Below are 27,960 nucleotides of genomic sequence, written 5' to 3'. Positions count from 1 at the left end.
GGACTGGGAAGGAACATATGAGGCTGGGGATGAAGATTAGAGAGAGAGAGAGCCTCTTTCCCTTCTCCCTTGGTATATCCTTCAAGCATCCTCGTATTATCCTCCCTCCCTCTCTCCGTCTCTCTCAAATATCAGACGGAACACCATTGTCAAGCCTTCACACACACATATATATACACTCTCCGTCTCCCTTTCACTCTCCAATGAAGGATGGCTCCATATCCTGTTGCGCTGTACAGCTGCAACACCTCTCCCCTCTTCTTCTTCAGCTCCAAATCCTTCTCCCTCCTTCACTCCCTCCTCCTTCCTCCTCATCCCTCCTCCAGTAGCTCCCTCCTTACACCTGGACTCCACTCCTCCTCCTCCCTCCTCTCCAGCCAGTCCGCGGGTCCTTTCTCCTGCTGCCCACCTCGCGTCTCCACCGCCCCCGTCGAGTACGCCACTCCATTTCCCGGCTTTGACTTCGGCCATGAGCTCAACCGCCTCCGGGCTCTCCGGTCCCGCCTCTCCTCCGCCAGCTCCCTCGGGGAGAAGCACCGAGTGATCGACGCCGACCCCAGAGTGAGCCACTTCTTCCACTCCGGGTCCGCTGGGCTCCTCGCCCGGGCGTCCGGACCGCTCGGTTTTGACTCCTACGAGCTGTTCCTGCTGAAATGCTTGGTGGCAGGGGGGCAGGAGCACGTGCTGGGCACGTGGGAGGGGGAGGTGGAGTCCGTGCGGAGCTCGGTGAAGGCCGCTCTCTATGCTCTGGTGGAGATGATCGAGAGGCTCGACGTTAATGGCGCCGAGGGCGTTGGGAAGAGGAAAATCGGCGGGTGCTTGGAGGACGAGGAGGTGCAGGACTTGAAGAAGCTGTTGAAGACTCTGCGAGAGATGGAAGAGTTCTATGACTGCATTGGAGGAATAATTGGGTAAGCTCTCATTACTTACTTCTTCTGCTTAGCAACTGAAACTCTGTGGTTCTTGTGGTTGGGATGCTAATCTCTTCTGAAATACCGAAACTTGGTATCGCCTGATGAACAATAGGACGCCATCGAATCTGAAAATGCAATTTGCAGAGGAATTGGGTGAAGAATGGCCACTGTTTTCGATGCAATTCTTCTTTAGCAATCCTATTGTTCGCCCATCTGAATCTGCTTTAGCTCGAGTTTGATGATAAATGTAATTGGTGCATTTGCCACAGTTATCAGATCATGGTGCTGGAGCTCCTCAATGAATCAACATTAGAATCACGGACTACCCACTGGCCCCAGCATGCATTAGCCTCTATAGAATCCGAGTTCGTGGAAATTCATTCTCCATCTGGAATTGACCTATCCCGTAACACGGGGTATGCATCCCAAGCTGCTCTTTGGGGAATTGAGGTTAGTGACTGGGGCTAGTTTGCACTTGTTGCCATTGATCATGTCGTATAAGATTGAACTATAAGGCCTTGCTCCTGTTTCCTTAGGGTCTGCCGGACCTCGGTGAAATTTACCCCCTTGGAGGCTCTGCAGATAGGCTTGGTTTGGTAGATCCTGACACTGGGGAGTGTTTACCAGCAGCGATGCTTCCCTATTGTGGACGGACTTTACTAGAAGGTCTTATTAGAGATCTCCAGGTAGAGTGCTCTGTTTATATTTCATGAACTTTCCCTGGTGTGAATGTTGATGGTCAAGCAGAGTAGACGATCAAGTGGCATCAAGAATGAAAATTTCTGCCAGAACTATGTCCTTTCCTGAGTGAAAGTCTTATGTATATTTGGCTGTTCTTGGTAGGCCCGAGAATTCTTGTACTACAAGTTATACGGAAGACAATGTATCACACCCGTTGCAATCATGACAAGCTCTGCCAAGAACAACCATGAGCGGATTACATCTCTTTGTGAGAAACTTCAATGGTTTGGAAGAGGTCAATCAAGCTTCCAGCTGTTTGAGCAGGTTCAATGGAAAACTATGTGGACATATGATTGCTTCCAATGATTTTTTTTTTCCTTTTTTTGATTCAACATAATGATGTTTTTAACATATTCAATACACATGCTGCAGCCTCTCGTTCCTGCTGTCTGTGCAGAAGATGGGCAATGGATGGTCTGGAAACCATTCATGCCTGTATGCAAGCCTGGTGGTCATGGGGTCATATGGAAACTTGCTTATGACAAAGGTGTATTTCAGTGGTTTTATGACCATGGAAGAAAAGGCGCAACTGTGAGACAAGTCAGGTTACCTCCTATTACATAATGTACTTTAGGAACTTAGGAATTGGTTTCATTTGCTTGTTAAAGTATTAATTTGGAATTGGAAAATCTGGAAATTAATGAACAAATTTTTTTTTTCTTTTTGCAGTAATGTTGTTGCTGCCACTGATGTAACACTCTTGGCATTAGCAGGGATTGGCTTACGTCATAGAAAGGTAAATTTTGTTTCATGTTTTGTGTTGTTTTCTTAAATCTTCTTTCCTTCTCTCTCTCTTTCTTTTTTTCTTGTGCCTTGGTACATCATGCTATTGTCAAATTTGGTGTCATTCATCCAATGCATAGGCAAATGAATATGTTGCTTTTTTCCACGTCTTGAATCCAGTATTATTGTTGCTTAGTGGTTAAAATAATCCTCTATGTGCTACTTCTACTCTGCATTTTTCAGTAACATATAACATGTTCCCTGGGATAGATATAGTTGATGGAATTTGCTTTTTGTTAGATGAAATAAACGATGACACTCGGGACTAGTTTGGGAGCTAATGCTACTATTTTTCTACCCTAAACGTGGTGCCTCCAAACAGAAACTGGGGTTTGCATCATGTGAACGAAACTCAGGTGCTACAGAAGGAATAAATGTTCTTGTTGAAAAGAATAATGCTGATGGCAAGTGGTCGTATGGTTTATCATGCATAGAGTACACAGAGTTTGGCAAGTTTGGGATCAATGATGGACCTGTTTCGCCCAACAGGTAGAATGTTTCTGAAATTTTTAACACTCGTTGGATTACTTGAAAAGGCATTCTTTGAAAATTTATCGAGTTATATCCACTGCAATGAAAGGCCTATATTCATGTTTCTGGTGATGCCTCTATAGTTCTCTGTAATGTTATTCCTGGAAAATTCCCCCCCTCATCCTTCCACTTATTTTATGCACCTATCATTTACACATATCGTAGCACATTAGAAACATTTTCTTTTCCGATGTCATGCCTGTCTTGCATCTTTCGGAGCATCTATCTTTATTACATCTGTTCACTTTTTCCCCATGCAGATTGGGTTATATTGTTTATTGACAGCACTTAACCTTGTCTGTTGTGTTAAGTCTGCAGGCAGAGTTCCCAGCCAATACAAATATTCTGTATGTAGATTTACCATCTGTGGAGTTGGTTGCTTCATGCAAAGATGAAAGCAGTTTGCCTGGCATGGTGCTAAACATCAAAAAGCCTATTGTGTATATGGATCAATTTGGAAACAGGCATAGGTACGTATCTTCATGTAGACTTGAACAATTTTCCTTGTGCTTCAAATTATTGAGCCTTAAATTTTTTATTTTGCAGTTGCTCTTATCTGTGAACTTTCTTGAATGTGATATGACTGCAACCTTTTCTTTTATCTTGAAGGAACTTATGTTTTATTAAATTTTGAGCTCTTTTATCTATAAGAAAATTGTGAAGCTATAAATTGCACAGTGAGATCATAATACTCCTTACTTTTTTCTCCTTTTTTTTTGTTATAGTCTAAATTTATTTTGGTGGTTTATCTTTAATGGAAGAGTCACTAGAGTATTTTGCTCAGTAATACTGTACGGATTGGTATAGTATGGTTCTATTCTTGCTTCTTTATTTGTGAAGTCTCCATATCCTTCCTTCAAATAGTCACTGTCCGAGGGTCATGTTAGAAAATGTGCTTCTAGTTACCATGCATAGAATTGCTAAATTTATGTTGTATCTAAAGTTTTTTACTTGTAACAGTGTAACCGGTGGAAGACTGGAATGCACAATGCAAAATATTGCCGATAAATTTGCCAACACTTATTCTTCTCGATGTTACAAGGCTATAGAAGGTGCTTGTTTCTTATTAATTTCATGTTAAGTTGTTGAACTAGTATACTGTGCAAAGCGTAAATGGCCATTCGGAAAAAAAGAAAAAAAAAGGCTAATGCAGTTTTCCTTGATGTATGTATCGGCAGATGATCTAGACACATTTATAGTGTGTAATGAACGAAGAAGGGTAACGTCATCTGCTAAGAAGAAAAGAAAGCACTCCGACAAGTCCTTGCACCAGGTAGATTTTTATTCTCTTTATTACAACTGCAAGCTTTTGCCCCTTAATCGTGTTAAATCGTATATGCATTGTCTTTAGAGCTCAGTTCTTGTTTTTTAAACTGGACAAGCTTTTGTTTAAATTTAATGAAAATTTACTTATAAGCTAGATTATATATGTTGATATGGTTAGGTAGTTATATCTTTCCAATCCAGTTTCACAACAGTTACTAAGGTACATATTATGTTGAAGAATGAGAGAGTTTACTGTGATATTGAGTATGAAATTCTCAAAAGATCTCAGCATCCTCTCTTACTTCTGATCATGAACCCCTTTATTATTTCCATCATTGCTATCCTCGTCGGTGTTACCAAGCTTTATTAGTATGTTTCAATTGGTAAAACTAAAAGGGTCAGTTGATAAGCCAAGCCATTAAACACATCACTCTGTGGCATCTAAAGTTATTTCAGAAGATCCCAAAATTTGGTATTTTAGGTATCGTTAGAAAGAATGAATAAGTAAAGATTGTTATCCTTTCTTTTTGTTTGGGGGATAGAGCTTTACACTTGTATTTTGCTTGAAGATGCTTTAGGTACTTATATCTACTGTATAGTAATACAATGATCATGTTATGATGCAGACTCCAGAGGGTTCTTTATTGGATATAATGCGGAATGCGCATGACATTCTTTCTCAGTGCGATATTAAACTTCCTGAGGTACGGCAAATGATAGTGAACAAGTTTATCCCGAATTGCTCTTTTGTTTTTTTCCTTTGGATAATTGAAGATGCTATATTAACCTAATCAATATCCTGAATTACTTCAGTTCGGTTTGGCACCATTAATAACACAATATACCAATTCCATCCTCCTTCCTCCTTTCTCTTCCCCACCCCCCCTCTCTCTTTCCTCCCCAAGCAAGCTCGCACATGCATTGTCTGTCCCCTTTTCTTTTTCTTCTGTATGTTACTAATGCTGATGAAAGCTCTCTATTTCCGACTTATATATCGTAGATTGAAGGAAATGACAAATATCTCGACTCTGGACCACCTTTTCTCATTCTTTTGCACCCTGCTCTTGGCCCACTTTGGGAGGTGATAAGACAAAAGGTAAGCTGGGAATTCCTTATAATGGTATGGTCATTCTAACAAGATCATGCTCAGCATGGGTATTGCAGCATCACGGTTTAAAAAATTATTTCGGCTTTTTGTTGAGGAGAAGCATGATTGCTAGAGTTTGTTCTCTACCCAAGTTTACTCTACTATCAGAAACATTCTTGGTTAAATGTTCAGTCTTACTCGAGAATATCTGCATTGTTGAGCCGTTGGCCTTGCCATAAGTAACCATCACAATTCTCGTCTGTACAGTTTTCCGGTGGTTCCATTAGCAAAGGCTCTGAGTTAAAAGTAGATGTTGCAGAGTTTTTGTGGAGAGATGTTGAGGTGAGTATCTTCTGTCTTGACTCTTGAAATCTGGTACACAAAGCTTCCCCTGTTGTAAATTATTTAGCCAGATGGATCTTTCTATTCCAGCTTGATGGAAGCCTGATAATTGAAGCCGATAATGCTATGGGCTCAACCAAATTGGATGATAGTGGTGAGCCGATATTAAAATATGGCCTCAGGTACCTTCCAGCTTCTAATCCAGTCTCTTTCCATGCAAGCAATGGAACAACCGATTTCAAACTGAATTGATTTGCTAGGTGTGGGAGATGTAAGTTACAGAACGTCAAGGTCTTAAATGATGGGATTGACTGGAAATTCAGAGGCAACATTTACTGGAAACATGATGTAAGGCGATTCGAGTCATTGAAGGTCAAATTGCATGGAAATGCAGAATTTGAAGCAAACGATGTGACTATTCAGGTATACTTGGAATAAATGCATGCAACATGGATATTAGGCATACGATAGTTGAAACTTTTTTAGAATCAGTGTGGGACCTGATGATTGCATTATAAGGACTATGAACTGAAATAGTTAGCCAGTTGCATGCAGGATTTTTTTCAAAGTGTGACGTCAGGCTATTCAGAGTTACCGACTAAAATGTCCAATTGCTACATGGAATTGGATTTACTTGCTTATGGTCTTTTTTATGTTTTGAAGTGCTTTATAGCTGGACAGCCAGGCTCTAAGATCATATAAGACCTTCTAATTATGTTCTCTTTCCACAGGGAAATCACGTTTTTGAAGTTCCAGATGGTCACAAGTTAACAATCACAGCAGCGCCTGCAGGTTCGTAACTTCTAAAAGCTTTTGGATAATGATATTAAATCAACTTAGAAATTTTATATATGAATAAACATCATGACTAATATTCCATCTTATTTAATATCTATCTATATGTTATATGAAAGAAAGTCCCCCGAGGCGTATGATAAAATGAGAAAATATTTCCATTTCACTCTGCTTTCTCATATTATATTAGTTTGTCAAGTTGAACTCTTTGCTCAAAGTATCATTTTTCTGATACATTATGTCATCTTTTCCATCGCTGATTCAGGTTTTGATGCCCAACTTATTCCAATTGCACCAAACTTGATGGATACTGGTAGCTGGCACTGGAATTACATGATTATCGGTACAAACATTCAATTGGAATTGGTAGGATCGTGAAAACAGCATTCTCACTCTCCAACACCCTCATGTGAATCATGGTTCACTGATGGCTTTCAGTCTCATTGGTTGAACAGAAGTTTAACCTGTTTTCTCTGTTCGCGACTTTCCATTAGAATTCTTATAGAGTTGACTGTAAATTTCAAAGATCAGCTATTTCTTGTAGCTTCTGGCATTGTACCTTGCTTCTCATGTAACTCGAAAATGTATCTCTGACAATCAAAATAGTGAAATTTGTACATTAATTGATCTTCTCTGTTGCTGCAATTGCTTTTCTTGTTTCGGGCTGAAATCTTTACGTTATGCGGAAATTCAGAATAAGCTTATCATTTCATCTTTTCTTGAATCCATCTCTAATTCTCTGTCGAAGCAGTGTCATCACAATGACACGAGACACACATACATGAGACATTATCAAAGCCTCGAGTATTGACGGTAATAATGAACAATTTTGCGTCTTACTTTATGTAATATCAACACATTTACATTTACTTCTTTGTTCCTCAAATGATCAGATTAGACCTATGTGGCAGGGCTTCGCGAATGAGAGCAGCATCTGTTGAGCAGTCTAAGCAGTGCATCAGCCTTCCTCCGAGCTTTGAGGGACCCATCACTGGCCAAACTCTGAAGCGAAGGAATGCTTCTTGGGTTCATCAGCAATCGCCTCGCAACCTCTTCTCCTCCATCTTTGCATAGCCCGAGAAGAAGGGTAATGGCATTTTCCTTCCCTTTCGGAGATCCAAACCTCAGAAGATCAATCAGCAAAGGCAAGAGAACCCGACTTTTTCTCGTGTCTTCCATCCCCTGTGAGCAGCCCAAGAGCAGAGCTAACAGAGCAAGGGCATCATCTGTGATCCCAGCCTTGTCATCCATGAGAAGTTCAATAAGCAAAGGTACTGCCCCCGCAATTACGATACAAGCCTTATTAGCATTGTAAACTGCTAGATTGAATAAAGCGGTTGCAGCATCTCTCTTCCCTGCCGTTGTCCCTTCTCTTAAAAGTCCTACCAACGCTTTTATTGCCCTTGGGTGAGCCCCAATACTCACCTTGCACTCGTCGATCATCGACAGGCTAAAGATCGCAGCTGCAGCATTCTCTCTTGCCTCCATTGTCTTCCCAGTCTCAAGGACGTCCACGATGCTCTCCATTGCTCCGGCAGCCACAATCAGAATCTTATTGTTGTCGAATATCGAGAGGTTGAGAAGGGCCGTGACTGCATTCTCTTGGATTCTCGAGTCGTGAGAGCTCAGCAAGGTGACGAGGAATGGGATTGCTCCTGCCTCGGCAATCAACCTTCTATTGTCCATCCCAGTCTTAGCTAATAGCCTCAACTCGTAAGCCGCCTGCCTCTGAATCTCGACAGAACCTGTTGCCAGCTTCCCAACCAAAAACTCTGCCGTCATTTTCACTGCATCCATCGCTGCCTTTGCAGCTGAAATATGATCTATCGCATTCTCTTGGGAATTGCTCTGAGTTGAGCTCCTCTCTGTGTCAGTGGAAGGAGATGGATAATAGTCTATCAGCGGGATGTTGTTCTCTTGGCACCATTGATGCACAAGACTCTTCAGGGCATAGTTTGGTATGAGCGCCATGTGAATGAGCCTTTGGCCACTCTTAGGGCATGTATGGTGCCCCGAATTGATCCACTGGGCAATCGAGCTTCGATCATAGGTGTGCCCTGAGGACACTATCACAGGGTTCCTCATCAAATCGAGTGAAATGGGGCAGCGGAACTCATCGGGAATGTTGAGAACTGTACTTTGAGAGGAGGAAATATCACAATTCTTGTTCAGAGATGAAGTGAGCTGCCCAGAACTCACCTTGGTTTTCTTAGACTCCTCATTCGTGAAGACCATGGATTTTGCATAAGAAACTAGGGAGATGAGATTGTTGATGTTTGAGACCACGATTAGTCCACCTGTTCCTGCTTGTCTCTGCGCTTCTGCCTCGAGCTTTGAGATCTCTTCTTCATAGTCCAATGGGTTCCTCAACCCAATGCTGCTCAGAATACCCTTCAGTTCTTCAAGATTAAGGAGGCCTTTGTTCTTGCTGTTCTTCTCGTTGTTAGAAGCCATTAGCTGCAGCAGGTCCTTTCTTCTTTGAAGCTCCCGATCATCGATGACCAGCTCGGCCCGTTTCGCTTGCTTGTGGAGAAGCTCGACCTGCTCTCTAACGTCAGTTGTTAGACTGAGCAGGCTCAGGGGAAGAATATCCAGAGCCCTCCCCATCTCCTTCACCAACAGGTAAAACTGCTTGGAGATGCGCTCAGTCTGCACGAGGCTCCACAGGGAGCTCCCATCCTTGCACGACTGGATCACCAACTTCACCCGCTGTATGACCGAGAAAAGCTCGGTCAGGCAGAGGATAGAAGATGGCGGGAGCTTCCTTCTCGACTCCTGAATCTCTTCGAACAGAGAGGAGAAGAGCTTGATCCTCCGTACCATGGTCGAGACATTCCTGACTTGTACGGAAGGGAACTTCTCCATGGACGAAACTTCATTGGAGATGTGAATCAGCGAGTCCAGCAGTGACCCGGTGGGCAGGAAGCCCGCGGAAACCATTAGAGCAGGAGGAAGAGCTCCTTCCATTGTTCTCGCTCTCTCTATCTCTTATGTCAGAGCAAGTCTGCAGGAGCTCCTCTGTTCATTGTTATTATCAATGTTTGATTTCCTCTAGAAATTGGATTACTTTGAAAGTTTCTTTCGCCATTAAACTAATGGCGCACTCTATTGACTGCTTCCCTTTGTCCTGCCTATTGCATGAGACAAGACGAGGATGGTAGGAGGGCTTCTGGGTTGCTGCCACGTGGAGGCATGTCCGGCCTTTGTGCGTTAGCTAATGCAAACAAGCAGCCGCTTTTTATATTCAATACAAGTAATGAAAATGTCACTCAATCAATCAATATATCAAAGATTGTGTTCACCAAAAAAATAAAGTGAAGTTTGACAAAGTTGGGGTTTTGGTAAGTTCAACGGTCTTACATATAAATATATTTGTGTGCGTATATATCTACTTTGAATGTCTTATTAGGGAAAATTTAGGCTAGGGTTTCTCTGTGACCCTAATTTTGTATCTTTAAGAACTAACATCTTGACAATTTCATGATTGCTATCTTAAAAGATGGCAAGGAGAACGCATCCAAGTCAGTCCAAAACTGTGGGTTTTTTTTTTTGGGCGTTTTTGTCCGAAGTCTAGCTTTCATCATCTGCCTTTTTGTCTTTTTCTATTTATTAGTATAGTAATTGTTATAAGTAATAAGCAGTCTAATAACTTATTTGATTTCAAAATGTGATTTTAAAATTACACTTTAACTTATTTTTACCTATAATAAAATAAAATAACTCATACAAAATCAAAAGATGAGTCTCATTTATACAACTCTTTTTTCTGCAACAAAATAAAATAATTCATATAAAGTCAAAGGGTGAATCACATATATAATCATTTATATTATTTTTTTTCAAAATTAAAATCTTATTTTGAAATCTAACCCAGCATAAAGATTTCATACATAGGCTTTAAGTCAAATGTTGGGTGTATTTGCTGACAATGCAAAGCTCCTCACTTGAAAGGAAAACAGAACTAATGATGAGAGAAAACATTATGACTTAGCGGAAGCTAATGAGAGAATCGAAACCTCAAAGTGGGAGGTACTGAGTTTGCGTAAGGTAGAATTCATCCTAATTACCTTTATCGAACTTGTCGTTTCCCTAATGTTAGAACCTACTTTCGAATCTATCATATGACAAATTTATTCGTATCCTTCTGCATTAACAACAAAACTCTCGGAATGCATCGACAGAGAAAAAAAAAAAAAAAAAAAAAAAAAAAAAAAAAAAGAAGAGAGAGAGAAAGCAGCAGCCATCAATGGCCAGCCCAAAGACAATCACCAAGAGCTAACTTAGCCAATTTGGGATCCCGTCAACTTCTGGATAGCGGCCCAATAGGCAATGTTATGGGATAAGAAATTGTTTGCCCGGGCCGAGAGTCCATTACAGACCAAGAACCAGAGAGTTGAAACTTCCAAATTTGCAGAGTCGGCTATGCTATGCCGATCTTCCATTGTTGTAGCAGAAGACCGGGCCTTGAACAGCCAAGCGAAAAGAGTGGCTTTCCCGAGCTCAACTTGGCTTCCTTGAATTTCCATCTCGAGCTTCTCCGTGGACTTGCAATCCATTGAAACAGCCTGGGCAGTTAGGACTGGGTCCGGAACAACCAGGGTAGGTCAAATGGAGACTGTCTGGTTGCCAGAGGAAGTCTTGAAGCAACTCCCATCATGCAACGAGCATCCATGTTCGATGTTGGCTGGAAAATTAGAAGATATAGTCCAATTCCAACAATTGACTTGACCTAGTGTGCTCATAATGTCCATTCGAGATTAGCCAAACAATAAGGGAACGAGGAAGTGCAAGATCAGATGCTCCGATGTTCTTCCTCATTGTATCTACCCTAGATTTTAGTTCTCCGCGAGAGAAACTGAGAGCTGCAGACTTAGCAGAATGATGGCCAATAGCACTCGGTGTGCCCATTCAAGCTGATCTACCGAATCGACCATGGCCTGGCTTACCAGCTTGAATGTCAGCATTGTAAGGCTGGAATTTTTCGGTAGCATAAGATTGGTATCACCAGCAGCTGCACTAGTATGTGCTCAACCGGACAAACCAAATGACCGATCAAATCCTGCAGACGAGGCCAGCCATGGTCGGTCTATGCTATTGTTGGTAAGGCAACCAGTTGGCCTTAGCAAGGCAGCTGCGATGCCCATCCCAAGTTAACCTCAGCCATAAAGCACAGGCCATGAAGTTCAGACTGTCAGTAGCTCCTGCAGAGTCTTTCCCCTACTTTAGCCCAGATTTCAACGAAATGAGCAAAGAGAAACTGTAACAGCAGCATTTCCTCATCGTATCGAATCATCCAAATCACAAAAATGCACTCTTCCGGTGCCCTACTCAATATAGTAATTGCACATTTTCAACAAAGAATATATTATCCGAAACCAATGATCCAAATCAATTTGTATTTTCTCCGCTCTCTTGCTTTTCTTTCATTAGAATCCGATCGTAACACGACTTCAATTGGTCCCCCAACCTAAGATCTCTTCTCTCCATCTCCTCCAATATCGATTTCGCCTCCGCAAATCGCTTTTTCTTGATCAGCTCGTTCGCCATAATCCCGAAGTTCTCCGAATCCAAGTTCTCGTCTTTTCCAGCGAAAGTCCTCACAAACTCTACTGCCTCTGCGATGCGGTGCTGCCTCAGTAAGGCCTTGATCACGTGGATGTGCGTCGAGTAGAGCGGTGGCACCCCTTCCTCCACCATCCTCCTTAGCACTGCCACCGCCCCTTCTGGCTTTCCTGCCCTGCACGCCGCCAGCACCATGGCATCATAAGTCCGCGTATCCGCCCCCATTCCTTCCTCCTCCATCCTCTCCAGCATCTTCACCGTCCCGCTGAGGTCTCCAGAGGCAGCGTGCGCCGTGAGGAAGTAATTGTACGCCGTCAGGTCAGGCGGAATCCCCTTCCCCCTCATCTCCTCCACCACCCGCCACGCACGGTCGAAGTCCTTCGTCCTCGTGAGCTGGTTCAGGATGGGATGGAGGGTCACCGCATTGACCCTGCAACCGCCGGCACTCAGCATTACCTCCACCACGCGCAGGGAATCGTCCACGCGGCCGAGCCGGCATAACCGCGATACCAGCGAGTCGAAAGCGTTCTTCTGGGTGAACCCAGCATCCAGGCGGACAAAGGTGCGGACGAGGTCGTCTAGGGCGGGGAGGGAGGACTCGTCGAGGAACCGGAAAGTCTGAGCGGTATTGAAGCAGCCGTCCTTGATGCGCTTGTTGAGGAGGCGATAGAGGGCGTCGAAGTCGCCCTCGCGGCCGACGGAGTTGACGAGCTCATCGTAGTGGCCGGACGTGGGGTCATCGGGGATGACGAATGGGTCGGGGTTAGGGTAGGAGGAGCTCAGCGAACGGACGACGGCGGCGGCGGCGATGGCAGATTTGTAATTTCGGGCACGGGTAGTGAGCTTGCTGAGAAAGGGCATTGACGTGGAAGCTTGCAGAGAAGCAAGCAGAAGGCTTCCGGGTTGTTAAGGGAAAAAGGGGGCATAGGCCGAAATGGGCTTTGTGTAGTGAAGCATTGGATATGGGCCAAGTTCAACGGACCGAGTAAAATGGGCCTATTTAGTATGGGCTTCATTTTTATAAGCCCAATCGGCCCGTGAAAACTTAGACCTCGTCATTCGATAAGTAGCAGTTTCGTAATGACGGGCATCAGTAACACCCACCGAATATTTCCTCTTTCTTCAAATGCTCATATCGATCTAATACCCACCTTATTTCCAGACCCGGCCTGGTTGTTCGGGTGAACAAGGGTTGTTGCTATCATTCTTAGATGCTCGCGGCATTCTGAATTTTGGTGTTTTGAAAGATGAGTGATACTAACCTAATGGTATTGGTGGATGTTTGTATGGTATAATAATCGAATATCAACGTGACAGCAGTGGATCGAATGTTTACGTATGGCGGATAATTAACAACTCGTGAGTCGTGATTAATTTTGTTTAACGCATATATAATAACTACTCCGTATTGTATTACAGAGCGTGCATTATCCCTCCTAGCCTATGTACTTGTAACATGTAATTAATAGAGGATTATAAGCACATGCATTGATCTAATAAGAGAAACCAGCCCACAGGATTACAAGCAACTCTCAGCTGCAGATACCTGTCTCAATATACTCAAATAATTGGTTGGCTATAGATGGAAGATTTGGTTGTCGGTCTTAACTTGTAAGAAAGAATATTTCGTATATCTTGCCCCCAAAAAAAAGAGAATATATCATATAAAATTAATTAACATATATATACGTGCCATGATTAATTTATATATTAATTCAAGTCAATGCCCACAAATTTGGCCTCATTAATAGCCCGAGGTTAAATTTTAAACACACATATTAATTAATAGCAAGTAGTTCTGAATCCGATTTGGTTAATCCTTCATTCCATATTATATATAATGACGATATCGGAAAAAGAAACGATTAATCCTTCTAAAAGGTGTATACAATTATTAGAAAAAATCTCCCCAAGATTCACAAATCACATGTAACTAAAAATTTTAAAAAGAAATGGCGGGAGACATTTCTCTCGTAATTTCGGGAGATAAAGCATTAAAAATTATTCTAAATCCCAACAAGTCCGCTTCTCGGGACTTGAACTTATGTTATCTTCCTTACAAGTGTTAAAGTAGTTTACCACTCGACTAACCCTTTGTGGGTGTTAAGGGAAAAAAGAGGTGACCATACTGGCGGGTGTTAGAAGGATTTTTGAAAAATTCTATGACCACTTAAAGTGACCATACTTAAACGGTTCAATAACTATGTATGCAGTATATATGCTTGAGCTATTACGCATGAGAAATGTAATATGATCACCAATCCATGTGATAAGAGATTATTATTTAAGGTTATGATCATTTCCAGACCTAATTAATTAACTGTTGAAAGATAGATAGTAGTAATTGATTCGACCGAAAAAAGAAGAAACAAATGTCATTGAGTGATGAGTCTGAATGAAAGCTCTTGCTGATATCAATATTTTCAGTGCCTGGAGAAAGACTTCAGTCAAGAAATGTTATATTTTCTTAGATGCCAACTAATATCGAAGACGAATACGGTGTCATCGAACCAAATAATATCTCGCAACTACCATAGAAAATAACGACGTCCTTGACATGACCCGATTAACAATAATCTAAATTATGGATTACAGCCATAATATGCATATGTGTATCACATATAAAGTTTTGCAATTGCAATTGCTTTACATATCCTCACACAATAAACAAAATATAAGCAATGGGACTGGAAAAAGCAGTTCGGCGATTGTCTCCCTTAAATAAGATCTTAAGTTCGATTCTTGTGGATGGAGAAAATTCATGCTGAGAGAATTTTATCTCTTAATGGACCGACCCGGCTCGATTAGATTAATCGGGACCCGTTAGCCTTCCAAATATCAGGATTCACACCGAAAATGAAAATATAATAACGATCATATGTTTAATTTTTGTTTTTGTGTGCGTTGCTTTTTAGAAAAAGAAGATGTGATAATACTCTGGTAGCTAGGCAAAAGCATCGATCTTTTAGAAAAAGGAAGAGATAATCAGACATATAAACATTGCTGTTATCGCATATCAATGTGCCATCAGTCCAAACTTACAAAATAATTAATTATTAGAAGATTATGAGCACATGCATATGGATGGATTTAATAAGAGAGAAACCAGCTCACAAGATAATTAACAAGCCACTCAGCTGTAGCGCCCTTATATATACCTTATTTTCAGCTCCAGGGATGAATGGAGGAGGGAGGCTGGGTTGATAGTCATCCCCTATAATTTTTTAGGTTTTAAGAAAATTTATATATAATTTTTAAAATTTTGATAAAATTCTTTAAATTTATCCCCTAAATTCGAAAAAACTGTTTTACTATTCGACCCCTAAAAAATCTCATTCATGAAGTTAAGATCCTGAGTTCAGTACTCAAATAATTAGCTACATATGGAAGATTTTGCTGTCGGCTGAAAGAAAGAACATATCATATAAAATTAATATGATTAATGTATTACTTCAAATAAATGCCTACAAATTTGGCCTCATTATTAATTATTAGCTTGAGAGGTTCAGTTTTCAAACGCACACATGAATTGTGAGTAGTTCTGGTTTGGTTTGTTCAATCCTACAATCCGTATTATAATGAGTCAATGGCGATTCTTTTAGTTAACATGATATTAATCCTTCTAAAATATATGCAAATTAAAAAATGTCCCCAAGATTCAAATGTAAATTAGAAAAGAAGTCTCTTCAATGTGATTGAAATTAAGATCATGACATTGTGGATGTTAGAAGCATTTTTGAATAAAACCTATGGGCGCTTAAAGTGATCACCAATTCACCATGCTTAAACAGTTCAGTGATTAGGTATGATACACACGAGGAAATGTAATATGATCGTCTACAAATGTGATATATATTTCACGCAATCGAGTATATATTAGGAGAGTGATACATTTTTCTAGGAAATATTCATTCTTTTAAGGAGATTACTTTTCAAGGTTACGGATTTTTTCAAACCTAATTATTGAAAAATAAATACTGTAATTGCTTCGATAAAGAAAAAGAAAAAAGTCATTGAGTTTGAATGGAAGCTGCTCTCCCCAATATCATTTTCAGTGCATGGCTAGGGAAAGACTTTAGTCAAGACATGTTATATATTTTTTTGCATGCCAACTAATATTGAAAATGAATACAGTCAAATCGAACCAAATAATACATCGCAACCACGTAGAATATTAATGGTTATGATGGATCAGCTTCGGTTCATTTTGAATTGTGAACAGAGCACAGACAAGCTCGTATAGTACATTAAATGAAATATATATATATATATATATACATGTATTTTGTATAAAGTTAAGCTATTAAATTCATGCATACGCATGACCTCACAAAATCTAATAAATAAAAATAAAAAAGTGATATGTTTTTTGTATGCGTTGCTTTTTAGAAAAAAAGATGTGATAATACTGTTAACTAGGCGAAAGTATCGATATGGTTAGAAAGAAGATCAGATGAGACCTATAACCATAATTCTTATCGCATATCAATGTGTCATCAGTCCAAACTTTATGCACAAAATCTCTTGAAGATTACCCCACCTCTCTCCTTATTCTGCCATTGTATTACGGGATAATGGGATCTTGTATTATTATGTATATTATCGATTAAGCTTTTCGGCTCAAATCTTATCACACTGGCAGGGGATGTCTAGCTCTAGTTTGACCTATATAATCTCTCTCCACGCCCTACAAAACATATGTACATAAATATAACACACACACACACACATATATATATATCCAAGTATATCCTCATTCTCTCATTTATAGCTCTCAAACATGCTCAATATTTAAAAGACTAAAATACCATTGCATAACTAAGAACGCTTTAGTTCTTGCTTCGAATATGTATGTAAATGACCTTTGTTCACTCGGTATATGTCGCAATCCTTGTTAAATAGTCGGTACATGATAGATATAAAGATTGTGATGAAGTGCAAAATTGTGATGTAAAGATTGGGACTAAGCTACTTTTATCCTCCTTTTGCAAAATGAGATTATCGATAGATTTAAAAGTTATGTTTTTTTTAATAAGAGAAACTATTTATTAGAGAAAATTATGGAAAATATTACTCTCACAATTCTTATAAATCGAGTATTAAAACCTATTCCCCTCCTAATAATTGTACTTTTCGAAATTCATTTTGTATCCTTCTCATTCACCAAAAAAAAAATCGTATTCTTCTCCATGTAAAAGTTAGAGTTACTTACCATTTAACCAATATATATATACTAATTTATTTATTTATGATCAATTAAGAAATTTAAACTATACATATATAGATATTGTAGGGAAACATATATCTCAACCTTTACATGTTGTCTTTATTTTAATCAAACGTCGATATTTTCTGAGGTATTCTAACATTAATGGTTTGGTGTCAAATCTATTCCGCTGTAAACATTCCATCCATTTTTAACGAAAATGCTAACATGGCACGTTAATTGCTTGACGGCACTGACGTGGAGAGTATGTGGGGTTCAATACAGGAAAAAAATAATACTATATATCCCAACCTTTTAATATTTTCTCAATTTTATCCCAATCTTTCTATTTTTTTCTCAATTTTATTCCAATATTTTCGTAATTTCTCAAATTTATCCAAACTTGTTGGGGTAATATTGAGAAAACAGTAAAAGATTAGGATAAAACTGAGAAACTATTGTAATGATGGAAAAATTGAGAAAGCATTAAAATATTAGGATAAAATTGAGAAATAAAAAAAAAAAAGTTGAGATATATGGTGTAATTTTTCCCTTAAATCGGGACTCATACACTCTCCACATCAGTTCTATCAAGCAATTAATGAATCATGTCAGTATTTCCGTAAAAAATGGATGGAACTTTACGGGGGATAGATTTGAAATCAAACCATTAATGTTATGATATCTTAAAAAAAAGTAACATTGAAATAAATTAAAATAATATGTAAAAATTGGATAGAGAACGTTATTTTCCCGATATTGTATATATATCTGACAGTAGATATACTTTGTCAGCGTGCGCCTTCTCTCCGTGCAAAATGATGATCACAAAAGAGATCTTCTCGGGCATATCATTCATTTTTCATGGAAACCCTCTGCAGATCTGCCCCTACCACCAACCGTCCAATAAATTATCATATAGGACGATAAAGTACAACTACGGTCAGAATATTTGGATTTTAGAGGGGCATCATAATTACAATGTTAAATGAAGCAAAAATATTAAAATTAAAATCTACTTTTTGCAGTTAAAAAATTGAATTATACATACATACATACATACATATACATCATAGATGTACATGCAGCTCACCCGTATTCTAAAATTTTTCAGGCATAATTATGAAGTATGTCATCAACCTATTTATAGCTGAGAAACAATTGGTATTTATTTGCATGGAGTAGGAAGTATTTCCGATGAATTTTTGAAGTTTTATTATTAGGTTGAATAGCTAGCTGGACAATGATGTCCTTTTCTTTCTTTATTTCAATGATAGAAAAGGCTCACATATTTGATTAAAAAAACTAAAAATGAAAGCCAAATAAATAAATACGGACAGTTTTGTTGTGAGAATTAAAACTTGAAATTTTCCTATTAGTAGATGAGAACGTATTTCGCTGCATTATACTTCTTTTCTTGGTGATGTCTTCTTTTATCTGATTTTTAGATTTGATCCCAGCAAAGATTGGGGGGTCGTGTTGTCCTCTGAAACCAGCCCGACACAGACAATTTCCCTAGCAAGCCCAGCCAGCCAGACAGCAAGATAAGACATAATTAATAAATGATATTCCTTCCCTCTTGATTGGATAACAAAAATTTAAAGGAAAAAAAAAGGGGAATCTTTGTGAGTCTTTATCCCCACCGCAGCGGCCCTTCATTTCTCTTTGAGCTACATGACACGAGAATCATCACATTACATAATAAGTCCTAACCTACAGCTTTGTAATGGTTTGGTCGGTCTGTTTTGCGTTCCATCTTTTTCGCATGAATACATACATACATATATATATAGATATATACATACATACATATGCATGTTTCTTTTTCATAATTAATTTGATATCATCTCCGTCGACACTTCTAAAAGAAAATATATTTACCGATTCTGTTAACTTTGTGCACACATTGTAAAGAGATCGTAATTTAATTGTCATGATCCACGAGATGAAATAGTCTATACAACTTTAACCTACTGAATATGTATATAGTTTATCATTTTTTTATGGAGTAGTTATATATATATGACCCATTGAAAGCCATTCTAGTGAAATCCTAACACTCAAAACCACGCTTAAGTATGTGTTTTCCTGGAGGTGCACCACAAGAACCGAATGCAATAGAGTTGTGCTACCCATTCCGAATTCGGTTCTGTTGAATGTCTCACAAATGGAAATTTTGCAATTATTGAAAAAAGTAGGGGCAATTTGCACTTGAGTGGCATTTGGAGGAACATCCTCCGAGCATTTTCGGAGGTAAAATAATTTCCCAATGCAATAATATATATTAATCCTTAATCACGACAATATAATTACATAAAGACATAGATGGTTGCCATTCATGATCAAATCAAGTATGAAAACTCGAGGTCGTGTAATTAATTTCTTGATGGAACTTTCATGAAGATTTAGAGGGTGAAATCAGTTCAAGCGTGGTGACAGATCAACGGATGGTACAGAGGCCCTACTATATATATTGTCCTCTTGTTGCATGCCCAATGAATGTTATGTGTCGTTTCTACTTGGAAAAACGGAAAAGTTGACCTTATTATTATTATTATTTGACATCCTTTTTTAAAAATTTTTCTCCAAATAAATAATAAGCCAAGGAAAAATTTAATGTGGACCAGTTTAATTGGTGGATCGGATCAACGTACCTTCTTCTCTATCTTTCAAGATGGGTCGTAATCGCGAAAGCTATCAATTAAAGATGGATTTGTTTCTAGCAGCGGGAAAGTCATTTCGTCAATTCCACGAGTTTTTGACTCTCACCACATGCAATATGAAATGAAATTAATAGCCTTATAGCTGTTCAACTTGAAATTCATATAAAATTATTGAGGCTTCCAACATACATAATGGGTGAGATTTCTGTAGTGCAATCAATAAAAGTGAGTATACAATATAATCAACATACAAATTACTAAGCTTAGATAAAATTTATCGAAATTTGTATAAATTACAAAAAAGTGTAAGTGAAATATTCAAACCAGTGTAATTTGTTTAATTTATAAGTAATTTATTAAAAAATCAAGTAGTTTATTTCCTAGTGTAATGTTCTAAAATATAAATAATTTACTCAAATGAAACCCTCATAAAACTAACTCAATCAAGCTGAAAGAATTAATGGCCCCAAAGACCTCTACATTTCAAAGATCGTGCCGAATGTTCATAAATTTGTTAGGTAAAATTACAAATCAAAGCTCTCTCGTCATTTTGCTCTGAACTTCTATGGATCTTCTTGTCGCTTCGCCCAAATGACAAGAGAAAAATCATTTATCTTTGTCAACACGAAATGGCATCGAATGGACATATAAAAGAGCAAAGGCACAGTCTAGTAAATCTGAGCTTACGTGTGGATATATGTATTTACGTGCATATATATATATATATATCAGAACTTTATATGCTCAATAGGACCATTTGGATGATGATGATGATGTGCGAGTTTTCTTCCATTCCTACGTCTGCTCTTTGCTGATTAAATTTCCCTTTGATTCATAACTGTGAAAAGATTCAATCTCGAACAACTTTTTTACGATTGAAAAAGGGAATTTATTCAAATATCTACTGAACTTATTGATTTCAAATTATCCACGGTATTTATATTGAACTTTTTACATGTGACAGTTATGTTGAAATTTTTACATAATATCTCATAAATCACTTCAACTAATAATATTTATGCTAATTATTTGAATAACTAACACTCATTTTTATATTTATTATAATTTAATTAATATTTCTTTATGTGAGATAAGATAAAAATGATTCCTCTTTGACTTGATTGATAGCTAGGCGACTTTTGAAATATCATTCCTCAGAGGAATTAAATCAATTAATCCCAATTTTCTTCTCTTTTTCTTGCAAGGAGAATAAATTCTTTTTTGGCTTATTCTATTGAATTTACCTATTATTATGCCTTGAACCTGTCCCCCACTAACCAACAATGCCAGGGCTCCTGCCAAGAAAATAAATTTTTGGCAATAACATCTAATCTTTTTTAAAATAAACCATCCTACGAAAGGTTCGATTATATTCCGCAGGTTAAACAAAAAACATGATAATCTCTATAGACCACTTTTGGCTCTCGTAAGAAGATATTGCATAAGTACCACCAAGATGGTAGCTCAGCTGATAACGGACTTCGTCTTCCAAATAAGAGGTCAAGGGGTCGAAACTCGACTTAAACACGAAACCGCCTGTATTAATAGACTTTTGTCATCTATCTTATAGAAACTGTTTTGATCCACTGTGCGCTTTGATGGGGTTATTGTGATCTAGGTGGACTATGTCTCACCGATCCCTTTACCCATTCGGGCGAATGGACATTTCATGGAGGCTGTGAATCCCCTCTGGTCTCCAGAGGAAGGTTGCTACGCTAGTCTCCCCCTCCCAGCCTTTTATTTAGCAAGCATAAGTACATATCCTATATATACTAATATTTTCTCTTGTGCTTGATTATATTCTAGTGAAACGTAAAATTATAAATATTCAATATTCCTCCTCAAGGCACAACATGACATATTGCAGCATCACTTAACATTACTTATCGAACGAGGATAAACTCTTCAATTGGAGGCATAAGTTTAAAGTATATAAATATATACGTACATATTCATACACAAATAAAACAAATAAAGGAAAAGAATGTATTGTCCCTTTTCCGGGCCAGTAAGCATTGAAATAAGGAAATTAATATTTTGAGGGTCTTATAACAGCATAAACCACGAGAGCAATTAATTAAGGCTCTTTCAATGTTTCTTCATAGTGATTAATTAAGCCTTTTATTAACGAATTGGTCCTGGGAAAAATTCACATGCTTCTCAAAATACTGATGTAGCCCGTAGTGTGTAAATGTAATTTGAATTTCTTTTTTTCTTTCTGAAAAAGAACTATATATAGTGATGTAGCCCCTAGTGTGTAAATGCAATTTAATGTCATCCGTGGAATATGCGTTAAATGAGTAGGAAAGGACGAAGTCATCAGCCACGATAAAAGTCAAATTCACTAATTGTTTGTAAGAATAATTTTATTCATTAAAAATTATTCCTTGTAGTTCCTATAAAAAAATCATTTCTTGTAGTTTTATCCAAAAGATAAATTATTACTATATTATGATTTTCCTGGCTTTTTAGAAAAACTTATTAAAAGGCACACCCGTGAAAATCATGTAGGAATTTCCTTTTTGCATGGCATCTTCGATTCAGACACCACCTCATAGACAGATACGGTTTTGATATACAATATGATTAATTGACTAGATGCCTGATGGCCCACTGTGTCGTAGCAGTCCAAATCTTCAGGACATGAATAAAGCGAATCCTTATTAATCTTCCCGCCACCTCGCATAGGTCTCGCTTATTAATTATTACTAAAAAAGTTCGTCGTTGCAGAAAATTTTGATACATGAACACTCCATCTCAACTTAGAACTTAGAATCATTAATTCAAAATTTAATTTTTTTTAGAATTGAATTCAAAATTTAATTAATTCTCTATATTTTCAATTGACCTCTTATCCCTAGTTAGTTAGCTCTCCTAGTATTTCTCGTGTTGAAAACTTTATAATTGAACCTGCTAAATGGTCAAGTCGATATCTTATCAGAAGCATACAAGAATCCATTGCTGAAGTCGAGAGCACAGATTTACAGTCTTCCAAGCCTATATGCAATCACCGTGGATTGTTTCTCTTGTCTAAGTAATGGGATCTCTTGGTCCTCTAAGTATGAGTTGGAGATCATACTCCTCAATTGCATCTAATTGCATAAGGTTACTATAGTTTCTAATTTCCCCATTATAAAATTAGAAATTACCTTTTGAGATCTGCACACTAGGTTTTATACTTCAACGAGATATCAATAAAGCTCATTACTTAAAATTTAATTATATCACCTAATTGGGCCAACAATAAAGATAATAAATAATTCGTAGCTATTAATATGTATATTGGACCGCATTATTGTATAAAATTCAAACATTTCCTTCTAAGTCATCACCTTCCTCTGCCAACAGGAAAAAATGCACAGGTTACATCATGGATTTCGGTAAATAGGCTCATTACGTATGTGCTGCACACAGCACACCAACCAAATAAGTATGCGGAATCCTAATGATCCTGGGGCCGATTTTAGTACAAGAGATATGTATGATCTCGAGAGATGTACACCAGTTTAGGACTATCTGCAGCTTGAGACTTTCAAAGATTAATATATATATATATACATATATATATATACACACGATTTATATATAATAAACAGTACGTCCTACGAGATGATGTGTACGTACAAGCGCATCATAGAAAATCTAATTCAGGATTCAACTTAAATATTCCGCTCGAATTTATCCTTGATAACGTAAGCTATATGCACTTATTGTAGTACCTTGCTTTGATTCATTGGCTAAAATATAAATACTTGCTCTAATTTGAATACTAATTGGTTGAGATAAAAAATTCTCCTTAAGTTAGGGTATAGGAGACAGAAAGAGATAGGAATATATATAGCAATATATCTTATGTAAGGCATATATTTATGTAAGATATAAAGAAAAACGAAAAGATAAAGATACGGAAATTAATATTGCATGTAGTATAAGTTGAGAAACCCCCACCGGTTAATAACCTAGAATGGAGAATTTCTAAAAGGGCATAGTTATAAAAGCAAATCAGTTTATGAAGTTATATTCATCAAAAAAAGCTTATGAACTAACAGAGATTCTTCAGAGCGAGTGATCTCTTCTGAGCAGAGAACATGGCCCACTGTCCCCCGACAGAGTTGAGGTGTTGCCTCAGCCAACTTGATATAAAATATTTTATTTTCTTTGTCTAACAAAATATATAACGAATTGATTCGAATAATAAGAGAGTCTATTCATCAGATCGAGGGATCGAGCTAGCTCAGGTCCTTTTATTCTACCTAGGATGTCATCGACTGAGCTTGGCATAGATAATATGCTTGGATCGTCCAAGATTAGGGTTAGGCTTCGGTTAAACCTAGTACATTTTCACTATTATATACTAAAATAAATAAATAAATATATATGTATGTATATTGTAATCCCTAAATTTAGTTAGCACTACCTAGTTAGTAGTTATGAGATCCTTTTATGAAATCCGTGACAGCATATAGGTTAAATCAACTTTTTTCCAACCCTAATTGTTGTCATTTCATGCTTTTGGAGAGAATATCTGGTGAGCTTTATAAGCTATTAGTTGATATTTAAGGAGTCATGTCCACAAAATGTCCAATTATTGTGTGTTTTCAGTTTCAATCGATTCTTTTTATTACTGTATCCTACATAGAAATATGTGCTGATGAATTTAAATCCAAGTTAGCCATTTAAGACATACGGCATATCGCATAATTCCTCTATCTTTATTGTATAATTTGATGATGGATTGGAACGCGTTGAGGAAAAAATGGAAGTGAAATTCATATATACTTAATTTACATTTAAAAATGTATAATTTCTGTAGCTATTATAGGACAAACCTCGTTGGCTAATACCTATGCCCCGAAAATCCTGCCGAAATTATTCTTCAAATAATTAGACAATTTCATGCTCATGGCTATTGGCATTATTGAGCTATCATGTTGGGTACAAGGATTTTCCAGATGGGGGTAAAAATATATATATATAATTAACAAGAAAAGGGAAAATTAATACCGATGTTAAAGAAATGAACTAGAAGCAGCAGGTGTCGCTCTATTGCATATAACATGGAAGCAGAGATATGCGTATCAATTGAGATTAACCAGACCCACCATATTACAAATCAAAATTAAGGAAGGATTACCATATTATCTAATACAATGGAGTTGGCTTGTTAACTCATGTGATTTCTTTGGAAAAGTTTTAGTGTCAAGTCATCCCAACAACCATGTAGAAGAATATTTCCTAATAAGCCACATGACCTGTGATCAGATTGATATGTCCCGTGAGTTTACAAAGTGTTTGTGTGGATCAAATCATGTCCTGTGAGCTTACAAAGTGTTCGTATGGATCAAAATTAATCGGACAACTCGAACATCCTCATTTAAAAACCATATGGTCTTTCTTTTTTTTGGGTAAATACCATATGGTCTTTCATATATGGATACGCATTGACCTATCAGTTAATATATAGAAACAATTCACTTATCAAAAAACAAAGAAAATAGAAATTAATAATTTCTCAGGTTAATTATTTCATTTATCTGAGCAAAATCCACTGAGAAAGAGACCTATCACTTTCCTCGAGCAGACAGAAAGCAAAGGGGCCAAGCTGTTCAACATATTTAATTTTGTTTTCTAATTCAATTTTCAATAAAGTGATGCCCGCAGAATCCTGGCATCGATCTTTCGTAGTAAGAGAGAGAAAAGTCACTCTCTACCCATTACTATGTTTGCTATATATTGATAATAAATAATTAATATTTATGAAATTGTTCATATAGTTGTTAGAGTATGCCTGTGTATAATATAAACGTATATGATTGTTCGTGTAGGAGTTTAAAGAATTGAGCTGAACCAGTAAGGTTTTAGGCTTACTTAGTCGAATCTCTCGACTAGAGCATCTAGAGTCGAGCTGAATGATCACGTCCTGCAAGATAAATAAACACTGGTAATGGATTTTGCGACTAAATCGAGCAAAGACCGCTAATTACAAAAACCCTCTCTCATACTCTCTCAATTTTCGGAAGCAAGAATTCTTCCTCCATCGATTCTTCGTACGTTCATTGGAATTATCTACTTATATTCAGTGGTTACAGATCCGATATCGGATCCCATAAATATCTTTAGATATCTTCAGATAATCACAGTCATAAGATAATATCTCATGTGGTTAATCAAGTTGGGTCAAGTCCCACAAGGGCGGATCCTATTTGGTTCAACCCGAAAAATTCTACAATTCATGTATCACTATTTAAATTCTATATTAAGTGATTTTATATTTGATTATCGTGATGGGATTACGTGTGCTCTTTATTAGTCGTTAGGATTTCTGTTTCATCATATTAAATCCATGAAATTCCTTGTCTAACTTGTATATGCACTCACCATTAAAAAATTCGGCAATAGGCAATAATTGATCAGGTAATCCTCGTGTAGGCACATGGGATAGGTCGATTTGAGATCTTATATTGAGGTTCTTTCCCCACACCCAACCCCAGAAACAACCACCCCCCCCCCCCCCCCCCCCCCCCCCCCCCCCCCCCCCCCCCCCCCGCGGGGCGGTAAGATATATTTCGGTATTTTCAACTACTTAGATATAGCAGAAAATATTCTTGCGGGTTGCGGCTTGGTACATATATAACAGAACAGATGGTTACCGGATATTGGTTGGAACAGTGGATGGCAGTAAGAATACGGTATGATTTTGATAGGTTGTAACATTTAGAATAACGATACACAAAATCAGGCTGGGCCTGAACTTGATGAACAAACTAACAAGGCAAATCTATAAAATTGTCTATACAATTGTTCATTCAGATTTAATTCGAAGATCATGTGGTGCACTTGATTTGATTACATAATAAAATAAGATATTATTCGTATTAGATTCACCAGCTTAATTATGAAATACCACATAGACTTTCTTATACTTGTGATTACTGCAACTATAAGAGGAAATTATAATTATATGTATTTTCCTATAGGTGATATTATGATTAAAAAGTCATATGTAACATCATTTTTCCCCCACAACTTGAATTAAATAGAGAATTTGGTCGTTCTCTATTATATCTTTTTTTGAATTATTATATATTTTTTCGGTTATAAGGTAGACTCGTAAGTCTAGTACAATGAAATAGAAATAAAAAACTTAATAAGAGCGCACAAATAATTAATCTTGCCGCAAGAATCGAATATGAAACTTCTAAAATGGCATTTGGTGCATTATTATTTAAAATTACTAATGATCTAGATTCCGTCTCACATAAATTACTGTTTTTTTAGTAGATTATTACTTTTTCGGTATATGGAAAGTCCGCGGACCTACTACAATTAAATAAAAGACCAAAGATTTAATAAAAGAACACGAGTAGTCTCACTAAGAGTATCGAACATACAATCTCCTAGTTGACCGGCACGAGCGTGCGCCACTGCCTATACCCTCTTTGACATAGATTACTAGTTTTAAAATTACTGATAAAGTTATATTACCATATTTGATATAGATTGATAATCTTGCCAATAATTCAAATTATCTTATTTGGTATAAAAAGAGGACTAGGGTAAGGGCCATTTTGTTAATAAAAAATAAAAATGGGATTACCACTTAGCTGGTAATCGACATAGTCACCTCCCCTGTGGGAATGACATTACTAGGTAAGTGGTAATATTAGATTACTAGTAAGCTTATTCAGTCGGACATGGTAATTTGACTTTTCAAATAATTTATACTCTGTTTGGTTTCATAATATAATTTTAAAATCAGATTTTGATCTTGAAAAAGAGTTGTATAAATGAGACTCACCCTTTGACTTTGTATGAGTTATGTTGTTTTGTTGTGAAAAAAAAGTGGTATAAATAGGACAAACTCTTTGATTTTGTATGAATTATTTTGTTTTTTTATTGGTAGAATTATGTTAAAGTTGTAATTTTAAAATTATACTCACAAACCAAACAAGTCATTAAAATCAGATTTCTTATGATCCAGATGGATTGTGGGACTTTCCACAATATAAATAAACCAACATCTTAAGGGTTTTAGTACGGCGATATAAGGTGCTGATTTATTAAAAGGGA

The 27,960-nt window shown here is 37.5% G+C and overlaps 3 protein-coding genes across 4 annotated transcripts; 1 reads left to right on the top strand and 2 right to left on the bottom strand.

The window, feature by feature from the left end:
- Window positions 1-7,104, top strand: LOC116188406 (UTP--glucose-1-phosphate uridylyltransferase 3, chloroplastic). 2 transcript variants are annotated; one of them, XM_031517746.1, is made up of 17 exons: window positions 2-911; window positions 1,184-1,364; window positions 1,451-1,600; window positions 1,758-1,919; window positions 2,028-2,200; window positions 2,325-2,391; window positions 2,761-2,927; window positions 3,281-3,439; window positions 3,930-4,021; window positions 4,148-4,242; window positions 4,862-4,939; window positions 5,236-5,331; window positions 5,590-5,664; window positions 5,755-5,846; window positions 5,925-6,087; window positions 6,396-6,456; window positions 6,725-7,104. In XM_031517746.1, the coding sequence occupies exons 1-17, from the start codon at window positions 211-213 to the stop codon at window positions 6,835-6,837; spliced, it is 2,625 nt and encodes an 874-aa protein (XP_031373606.1). In that variant the 5' UTR covers window positions 2-210; the 3' UTR covers window positions 6,838-7,104. The 2 variants fall into 2 exon arrangements, with proteins under 2 accessions (XP_031373607.1, XP_031373606.1); XM_031517747.1 differs by lacking the exon at window positions 2,761-2,927 and having other exon boundaries at window positions 1-911; window positions 3,288-3,439.
- A 192-nt stretch (window positions 7,105-7,296) lies between these two features.
- LOC116188407 (U-box domain-containing protein 1-like) lies at window positions 7,297-9,497 on the bottom strand. Its single transcript, XM_031517748.1, has one exon. It carries the CDS (start codon window positions 9,424-9,426, stop codon window positions 7,360-7,362), a length of 2,067 nt encoding a protein of 688 aa, XP_031373608.1. The 5' UTR covers window positions 9,427-9,497; the 3' UTR covers window positions 7,297-7,359.
- Window positions 9,498-11,650: 2,153 nt separating this feature from the next.
- Window positions 11,651-12,882, bottom strand: LOC116187789 (pentatricopeptide repeat-containing protein At3g56030, mitochondrial-like). Its single transcript, XM_031516729.1, has 2 exons — window positions 11,927-12,882; window positions 11,651-11,783 (listed from the first exon to the last, which is right to left on the bottom strand). The coding sequence occupies exons 1-2, from the start codon at window positions 12,880-12,882 to the stop codon at window positions 11,651-11,653; spliced, it is 1,089 nt and encodes a 362-aa protein (XP_031372589.1).
- Between the last annotated feature and the right edge of the window lie 15,078 nt (window positions 12,883-27,960).

This window comes from Punica granatum, chromosome 8 (genome assembly GCF_007655135.1).
Source record: "Punica granatum isolate Tunisia-2019 chromosome 8, ASM765513v2, whole genome shotgun sequence".
Taxonomy (NCBI): Eukaryota; Viridiplantae; Streptophyta; class Magnoliopsida; order Myrtales; family Lythraceae; genus Punica; species Punica granatum.
This window is presented reverse-complemented; position numbering and strand designations above follow the sequence as displayed.

Excerpts from the sequence above, each read along its gene's own strand:
- LOC116188406 (XM_031517746.1), top strand. The coding sequence starts at position 211 with ATGGCTCCATATCCTGTTGCGCTGTACAGCTGCAACACCTCTCCCCTC. Across the intron at positions 1,601-1,757 it reads GTCTTATTAGAGATCTCCAG|GCCCGAGAATTCTTGTACTA; the intron begins GTAGAGTGCTCT and ends TGTTCTTGGTAG. Across the intron at positions 6,088-6,395 it reads CAAACGATGTGACTATTCAG|GGAAATCACGTTTTTGAAGT; the intron begins GTATACTTGGAA and ends CTCTTTCCACAG.
- LOC116187789 (XM_031516729.1), bottom strand. The coding sequence starts at position 12,882 with ATGCCCTTTCTCAGCAAGCTCACTACCCGTGCCCGAAATTACAAATCT. Across the intron at positions 11,784-11,926 it reads ATGGAGAGAAGAGATCTTAG|GGCACCGGAAGAGTGCATTT; the intron begins GTTGGGGGACCA and ends TATATTGAGTAG.
- LOC116188407 (XM_031517748.1), bottom strand. The coding sequence starts at position 9,426 with ATGGAAGGAGCTCTTCCTCCTGCTCTAATGGTTTCCGCGGGCTTCCTG.